Source organism: Scyliorhinus canicula, chromosome 8, assembly GCF_902713615.1.
Source record: "Scyliorhinus canicula chromosome 8, sScyCan1.1, whole genome shotgun sequence".
NCBI lineage: Eukaryota > Metazoa > Chordata > Chondrichthyes > Carcharhiniformes > Scyliorhinidae > Scyliorhinus > Scyliorhinus canicula.
In genome coordinates, this window is record NC_052153.1 from 94,979,392 (window position 1) to 94,988,954 (window position 9,563).

The 9,563-nt window shown below is 40.7% G+C and overlaps 1 protein-coding gene across 1 annotated transcript in view; it reads right to left on the minus strand.

Moving 5' to 3' along the window:
• rorb (RAR-related orphan receptor B) overlaps positions 1-9,098 on the minus strand; it is a 258,673-nt gene extending 249,575 nt beyond the window's left edge. Inside the window, exon 1 of the mRNA XM_038804952.1 lies at positions 8,854-9,098. Within this exon, the coding sequence (XP_038660880.1) occupies positions 8,854-8,860 (7 nt within the window). The 5' untranslated portion in view covers positions 8,861-9,098. The remainder of the gene's footprint in view (positions 1-8,853) is intronic.
• Positions 9,099-9,563: the final 465 nt, after the last annotated feature.

The window sequence follows — 9,563 nt, forward strand, 5'->3', positions numbered from 1 at the left end:
AAACAAAATTATTCAAAGTAAAATGGACAGATAAAAAATACAATTATGTTGAGTGCAATGATTTTTCTCCTGCGTTGCTGGTAACAGTATTCAACAGATTAATCATTAATTCCCAGAGACTCAAGGTCAATCTTGGAGAGTTGGCAACTATGACTTTACTGCGCTACATTTGCTTTATCAAACCAGTTCATTCATCTTTAGTTTCACATCACCCAACCAGTTCATTCATCTTTAGTTTCACATCGCCCAACACCTACAGTAACTGTAACTAAGTTGATACATCAGGTTCTCAGTTGTGGAGACAAGTGACTGGATTCTCCGTAGCCCGACGCCAAAATCATGATTGGCGACTGAGCGGAGAATAGATTTTGACGACGGAATCAGGACCGATGCTGGTCTGCACCCTCCAGACCGGTGTCATCGTGGTGCGTGCCTTATCAACAGCATTGGTGCAGCATGGCCGACCCACTCGTGATGCTCCGCCCCCGATGGGTTGAATTCCCGACGGCACAGGCCACGTGTGGTCCTGAGCGTGCGGGAACCTGGCGAGACTGCTGCAGACAGTGTCCAGCACTGCCACGCTCAGATGGGATCCGTGCCACTGGTGGGGGGGGAAAGAGGGGTGCTGTGGGGTTGCTGCAAACAGTACAGGTTGTCAGCTGTGCGCTTGTGTGACCTGGGACCCGGCAACTCACTGGTTGTTTTCGGCGCAATCCACTGGGGTTTCACTCCACACCAGTGCTAGCCCCTCACTGGTACCGGAATGAGAGAGAGTTTTGCGCCTGATTTTCGGTCATGAAAGTCCACACATGCTTTGCTTGCATCAACACTTGTCTCCCAAATGGAGAATACAGCCCCAGATAGAAATCCAATTCTTCCAATGAGTGTTAAAGTTGGTGGGGGGGGGCATGACATAAATGAGTTATCAGTATAATGTCGCATTTCAAATCTACACAGCAACAGCCAGATGTGAAATGGAAATATCATATTTGTACTCTTCCAACACGAAGGGCCAGGCACAGGGGCTGAAATGTCACTCACTAGGAATGCCTTGGGAGTCCTTTAAAAATGGCGGGTGCATCCCAATTCCGGGATTCTTGACCCCATATCAGGGCTGACTTTCAGGAGTGCCTTTAAAAGGTGTGGCTGGTTCCTGCCCAAAAGTTTGCATCCAGCACTCCTACCCTGAGCAGCTTCACTGTGGAGATAGGCATGTCCTACTCCACCACAATGTCCAAGAGACCGGCCAGGTTTTTAAAGATTCATGGTTCATGGCCACTGAAGAGCGGTGAACCCTAGTGTGAGGGGTTCTTTAATAAGGTCAGTTACAAAAGGGCCTTCTTATGCCCTCAATGCCAAGCTATGGTATTATCACACCCATTGATCCACTATACATTATATAGGAACCTTCTAGAGAACCAATGAACCCTGTTGTGACAGTTGGATCTGCAAAAATAAAAACATTCACTCCTTTCCACTATGATTTAAAGGAGTAATTTAATTCAAGGGCAACTAAAGGATCTGGATGATTGGCACTAAGTATCATTAGCAGAAACTTTGAAAAAAAACACTTGTGAAATTGACAGTCAAGATCAGAGAGCTAGAGTTGCCAATCAAGCAATGTTTTTTTTTGGGTGCAGCTGCTTCAACAAGAGTAATGGGTGTCTGGGCTCTCAGCCAAGTTCATGTGTGCTGTGTATCCATTATTTACACAAGGTTAAGAATTTTCAAGGAATTGTAGTTTCTGTTATTGATGGTACCAGGGTCTTTTAGGCCTGGGTTGGGGATGGATAGATGGCCATAGAATGGCATTGGAGGGGGGGGGGGGGAGATAAGGATCCATGTGAGTGGGTGGGATGCCGTAGCTTGGCAATGGGGGCATGAGATGTTTGTGGAGGGGGAGCCTTTGTGGTTTTAGTTTAACTGGGAAGAAGCACCAGACCTTTTAAATAGCCTGTCTTCACACCAGGCAGCCTCCAAACATCTTCCCAGGTTTGCTGAGAAATAGATTATTTTTATTGTTATACATGAAAGCATGAGACAGTCTGTTTTGGTGTATACGTTGTTGTAAACATTATTAAAATGTTCTGAAGAGTCATATTAGACTCAAAACATTAACTCTGCTTCTCCTTCCACAGATGATGCCAGGCCTGATGTGTTTTACCAGCACTTTATTTTTTTTAACTAATGCCTTGTTAACCACCAATAAAATAACAGTTGTCACTCACCATCATTTTACCTGAATGCAATAAAAGTAACATAGTAAATGTTTTACAATTTCTGTTAACTAGGGTAACAAAGGATTATAAATATATTCTCTAGAGACTGTAATGAATATTTATAAAGACAATTAAGTTCCAAGACAATCAATACTTAAATGAATTGCCTGCGGTAATGTTGAAACTCACTGCTGTGCAGACATCATCACTTCAATAGATAAACGGGGAATATCCCCAGAGCAGACTGAGCTGTAAAAGATTATCTCAGACTGACCAGTGAACAAATAATTTACAAAGTCATGGCCTTAAAGGAGGGTCAATATTTAGTGTCAATCTCAGACTACCAAATATTGATAGATTCTCTCTTCCAAAATAGTATGTTGGCCAGTTGATAAAGTTTGCAACATGACAATTTCTAAATCTTCCCTAAAAAAGCAGGAAGATTGAAAGTATAAAAATGTGCATTTACCTCAGCCAAATTATTAATTATTGCTAGGATTTCTAATTTCCTCTCTAAATTGATATTCAAAATTAAGAATTCTCTTTCTAATGCTGATACAAATCGTTCTTTTGTCAACTTGATGTCCCTTTTTCCATAATCTCCAGGCAATGCTGTAAATGAGAGCTGAGCTGATTCCAGGCCTTTTCCCAGTGCTTTGACAAGGAAAACAATGCTGCTATAAATGCAGTGATCCTGTCTGAGCACTCCGCTTATTTTCCTCTCCTTATGGAGTAAGTGTTAGGCCTGCCTAGTGCTAGCTCCAACAGCAACCCACCCGAGATTAAGAACTCAAGGTATAGTTGATCACCAGTGCAAATTCACATCGCTCCACTCTGTGGCGCTACACATTGAAGCACCAGTATGCTGCACCACTGAACTTTTTAACTTTTGTTGTAGCGATCCAGAATTTAGTTGACGAAATGACTCATTTGTTTGGTATTTGGGCGTTTGTAATGGATGCTACAAAAATGTAAGTGTAGTAGGCTCTCATAGAAAACTGGCTGAAACAGATTGAAAATGCAAGAGGCAGGGAAGAAGTCCACCAAATGTTCAATTTTAATTCTTACTGTGTCAGTGACTATCCATGTTGCAAATCCATTTACAAACACATACAGAATAGAATGCAAGTTTATTCACTCTCTCGGGAGCAAACATCCTCTCAATTATTTAAATTTCATAGAAAATTCTGGGAAAACACTGGAAGGTGTCTGCTATAGATAGGTTTTGCATATAGGATGGCGAAGCTGAAACGTGTTAGAAGCCTGTAACACAACGGAGGGGTACTTAATATTTGCTGCTATTTTGTCATTTAAAACAGCATTTGTCAAAGTGCTTTCATGCACTATATACAGTAAATGCATTTTGTCATCTAATTTTAAACAAATTTCCAACTTCCAAGGAGCTTCTGATCAGAACAAGTGTCAGCGCTTCGTTATTAACTGTTTCTTTTCCTGGGTGATTATATTCAAAAACTACATGTTAATCATGTTTCAGAGGGCAAATCTTAATCATTTTGTATAATATTTTCTACCATTTGATGAGAGGTAATAACAATCCTTTGAAGACAATGGAAGTTCCCCTATTGCATGACATGAAGAGGCAGTGCAGTGATCATGATAAGAGTGAGATTTATTTTTAATTGTATATATGAGGATGTTCATGTTCCATGCTACTCAGACACATTGATTTGTGCCTACATCATTTAGTGGAAGCTATGTTGTAGGCAAATTAGGCATTAATACAGAAGATGGTGTGCACATTCAGGATTTATTCAACACATGCGTATGTTCCAAATCAAGAACTGAGAACAATTCTAATAGCAATGCAGCTGTAATGAGCCCGCATTTAACAATTTAATAATGTTATAAAGGATTTCAAATGAAAGCCAGATAATAGTAATAACAACAATAACAGCTTATTGTCACAAGTAGGCTTCAATGAAGTTACTGTGAAAAGATCAATACAAAGTTTTATTCCTGTAAGAAAAAAACTTTATAATCTTGAAATGAATAAATACTGCCAAACTGCATTAAAACATCTACCAATGAAACTTCACGAATCCACCCTATGGTTAAGACATAAAAACAAGCCTACATTAATCTGGATTTAACAAGTGCAGATGCCATTTAATTATGGAGGGCGCAAAGAAATGAAAAATAATGTATAGATTATGACTGGGATTTTCAGGCCGTGCCCGCCACCAGGACCTTCCTATCCCACCTAAAGTCAATGGACTTGGCTGGTCTTCCATATCCACTGCTGTGGGGCCTATCAAGGCAGGCTGGAAAATCCCAGCCCATGTTATGTTTTATATGGAAATATTCCTACATTACAACTGTGACAAAACCTCAGAAAAGTACTTAATTGTCTGTAAAGTGATTTGGAATATCCAGTTGTTATGGAAGGAGCTGTATAAATGCAAGACTTAATGTTTTTTTAAATATACATTCTGAATATATTTTTAATTCAATGGCTATTTATTCAAGGGGTAAATAGCACTTTTTTCAGGCTTTCCTTTGGAGTAATTTCTAAAAAGGCCAGAGGCCTCTCCAAGGTACTCCAAACCATGTAACGCCTATAATATATTTATTGAATGTCACATAACGAGACATGTTTCAGAGAATTTAAGATGCAAAAGGTGGACACCGAATATAAAACAAAATAATTATTTAGGAGGCAGGACCTGCACAGAAAGTGATGTGAGGTCACCCCTGAAAGCAGAGACAGATTTAATAAGGTGAAGTGATTTGAAGAGAGAATTCCAGAGAACATCGAATAATTGTTTCCAATTGTGGAGCAGGAAGAGGAATGAACAATAATCTTCAGATGAGTTGAGTTTATGTGGGATGGACAACCAGTGTAGAGTAAAACCATGGGAGAGAGACTCCAGAACTGAAAAATGGATAAGTCTGCAAAAAGCTAGGGGTTGAGCATTGATGTCCATTATTTCGCTTCATGAAGCTGATGTTCCATTTAGATGTCAAATCTACTTTCTTCACACACTATTTTAACATTTGTTCCCTCGTTGTATCCAAAATTACTGCACTGTCATGAAAAGGGAAACTGAATGCAGTCTTATGTGAAGCATCGTCATTTCCTCAATAATCAGAGAAGTGTGAAAAAATATTCAATTTCTTAATTTCTCGGAAATATCTCACAACAGGGCCCATTCAATATCACACTATTTTCTGTCAGCCACAGCTAGCCTGGGTTTAATAAGCAAACAGTGCTGGTCTTGAAGCAATTTGCTCAATTATTAGAACATATTCATTAGGATGTATTAACATGTGAATAGCCCCAACAATGAACTATTTCTGCAACCTTTGCACACCTGTTTTTTGATATCTTGCCCCCACTCTCTCACTGTGTTATCTCCTCGTAGCACATTTTTGGTCTGGACATCCTTTCATTACAATTGAGTTTGTCTTATTTAACAAGCCTGCTTGAATGTCACGTTGTTAATATCGTTCATTAAACTGGCAAAATGGTCTAATAATGAAAGGACTCCACTTTGTTAATGATTACTTTCTCACAGCAATCATCAAATGTTACTCCTGCATTATCTCCCACTACTCCTTGAGCGTAGGAAAAAAATGACAGTAGATTACCTATAATACCTTCTATTGAGCTCTCTAGTGCAAGTCTATTAGTGAACTCATAACCTTTTTTCTGCCGCCTTATCATTGAGGTTATTGGCTTCTCAATTTTGCCCCTTTTCAGGTCATTCTCTTCCGACTTTCCATTAGAGATGTGAATACTCTTTCCCTCATTTTCTATTGACTGGGAATATGGCCCCTTTCCTTTTCATTAGTGAAACTGTCCTCTCACAGTCGTCTGTTATTGGGTTCAGAACCTTTTTTCAGCAGATTATAATTGGGATCTGATTTTCTCTTTTACTGAGGAGGACACTGGCCATCACTTCACTTTCACTTCTTATTGTAAGCTTATCACATCTTCTAAAATCAGTTCGATCATTGCTTCCTTTGCCACTTTTGGGTTTTTTTAAAAACCATTTTCACACAGTGATGTTATCACCTTTGTCACTGCTCCCGCCATTATAATCGTCTTTGACACCCATGCATGTTATAATGGGGGCACATTATGTTTATAGGGCTGTCAGTCACAAAATGAAATATGAAATATTGAGTTATGACCCTATCGCTTTTTAACTGTTAGTGCAACAAACCGGAGCCAAAAGCCATGTAATGAAGGTTGGGTGTAATTGAAGTGATCATTATTTCACATTTTGCTGTCATCGCGATTCCGCTGGTCATATCTCCCCAACCACCACCACCCCCAATTCAACCCCCCAAACACACTCATTATGCACTTGTTCATTTCATTTCTTTACTGCCTCTGGTGCAAGTTGATATATAGCACATCTGGCTTCTACTCCACATTTTCTGCTAATTATCCGATCTGTTCAGTGAAAAAAAAGCTACTGCCAAATGCTGTTAAAAAGGATCAACTTCGAGGCTGGCCTGTCCCTTTGCTTTAGCGGGCAAATTATCTGTTGTGATCAAATGGCACAATCAGTGCGTGACCATCCCAATGCCACAACATGGAGAACAGCACAATTACTGCATTAAAATCCGATACAAATAATTGACCAAATTCACTTTATAGAGTCACACCTACCATCTGAAAGTTGAATATAATTTTCCACGCTCTGTTGCACTTCTCTATTGTAATTTACATAAAAGCCAGGGAAATTTAATTTGCCACTATTAGTTTTCAATTTCATTTACAAATAAACTAAAAAAGGACATTTCCCATAGTCCAAATTAAATATTTGGCTAAACGCATTGGTTAACTGCTTTTGTTGTTTGCCGAATTTGCTGTTGAAGCATTGAAGATATAAAAAAAAGTTAACTCATTCATCAGTAATATTTCCCCCATTGTAAGAAACTTTAAAAATATCACCAGTAGCATTTTTAGGTAGCACCCAAAGATATCAGTTTTCTTCACTTGCAGTAAATATAGAAAAACAGAGATTCTAATCGCCAGCATAGCCTATTGACAATAGCAAAGATAAACAGGACGGAAACCTCAAACACCTGAAAAAAATTCAGCAAGAAAAACCTTCACAATTTCGAAACAGGTATATTTCCAGGCGTGTTGTGCGTTTTAATCAAGCAGCAAATCAACAGCTTGAAAAGAAATAAGCTTTATACGGAAAGAGAGAAGCGCAGTAGATAAGGCTACGAGACAGACAGCTTTATCTCGCCACACAGACCATAGCCAAGTTGCTACTTTTAATCATTGTAAAAAGAAAAGGACTGCAAATTACAAAAGTCTTCTTGCAATGCAGATCCAATTTAAAAGCAGTTGGCATGCACTGCACTACCACTTCCATGCCCCCTTCCCCACCCTTTCCGAGCCTCGCCACTTAACTCGGATGCAATTTCCAATACTGTAGTTAACACTGGAGGTACTCGGACCTCTAGCAATTAGTAAGGACACAGCATGGGCGAAAGAAGCAAACCGATCTTTTGTTTTTGGCGTCTCTTCCTGTAACCACGATACCCTTGTTCAAATAACAGTTTGTTGAAATGATTTTAAATACTGCTAATGTACTGTTGGCGATAAAACTCTGATCCGATCCACATGACAGGACACACACGACTGCAGCCGGGGGGGGGGGGGGGGGGAGGGAGCAGAGTGCGATGCGTGTGTATGTGTGTGCAGAGGTTGGATTGCTATTTTGTTTGTATTGGGGGCACCGGTCTTGACGGATAGAAGTAGGTCAGTGGAGCACATGACACTGACGGATGGTGTCCACCACCCCAGCCAGCAGCTTTAACACAGTTACTGAGGGCCCAACAGTTTCTCCTGCACTTGACCATCCACTGAAGCACAAGGTGCTACAATTCAATATGGGGGCAGAGTCCTGGGGATTTATCCAAAAGTTCGCCGACTGCCTTACCAAAAGTAAATAGCACACCGACAGGCACCAACAAACCTCAATATACATCGCTCTATGTTTACCAGCTGCTCCTTTGATGCATCCGTCCTATACTATTCAGCTGCGATTGCAATTGGACGCAAGCTTCCAAAATGTGTCGGCTGACACATTTTCATTATAAAAGTGAATTTTCTCTCATCTGGCAGTAATTTAAACAATTCTCAAAACTGAGATTACATAAAGTTCATTGCTCAGAGAGAGAGAATACAGCCAATGCTGCTTTAACGGGCTAAAAAAAAAGTAAAAAAAACACTGTAAAGATGTCTGGAAGCCTGCACTATATTTTGTTCAAAAGTAACCGACTGTGGTAAACAAAAACAAACCCTGAGGTGACAGCTTGTTCAGCTCCCTCCCGCCTGCTGGACCGGGCAGATCTCATACCATTGAATGTGCTATCAGCGAGCATCAAAGTTTCTGTTTACAAAAAAACACGCATTATCCAGAGCGTAGCCGCTCAGACCAAGGTGCCGAAAATCCAGGAAATAAAAGTTTGAAGTAACCGTCCATGCAAGAGACATTTTTTTAAAATGTTGATTCACCTCCCCCCCCCCCCCCCTTCCCTAAAGTCGGTGTATATTGCGTGGCCGTCCTCCCCCCACCCCCCACACCCCCACCAATCTCTCAGCTGTCACAAACATTTGGCCAGCAGCTTCCAGGCGATCCCTTACCTCGCATGGTGGCGACTTCAAATGCAAAACGATCATGAATATATATCAAAACCCAATCCTCCGCGAGAAATGAAGCGACGGCTAGAAGGCGACAAGCAGATTGTCAGTAGGTTGCTCTCCCACCATTGCTGATTCTTTCCTTCAGTCTGTTATTACTGTTCCGTTAGCGCTCCGAGTCTGAATGGAGCATGTGGCCTTTCACATGACATCTGCGCCGCTCATCCGTATGTGAATTTCACTGGCACCCGGAGAGTGAGGCTTCTTATAGCAGCCAGGACTGCTCTGTCACTTGCAGCTCCTCCTACTGACCATTGTCCTCCAATCATTGCCAAGAGGCACAGGGGGAAAATCGACAGTAAATAAATAACATTCAATTTCAAAGACCCATCATTTGCAACAGAATTATTTTCATCAGGGCAACCCTAAACTACAGTAACAATTCAGCACATCATTTCGTCATGCCCACACTGAGACATTCATCTTGACATAACTATTATTTATTTTGAACACATTTTAAATGCGATTTGTTTCTAACTAATGTAACTAGTTGTGCAATATGAAGGATCGAACTCTCCCCGCCCCCCTTCCCCCAAGCAGGCTATGTGAGTGCCAGATAGGACGCTATCTGTTCAAACTATTAGTTTACTTAATCCTTCGGTTTGCACAATTGAGAAATCATTTCATGGGTTTGCAGGTAGCGTGTGAGGTGC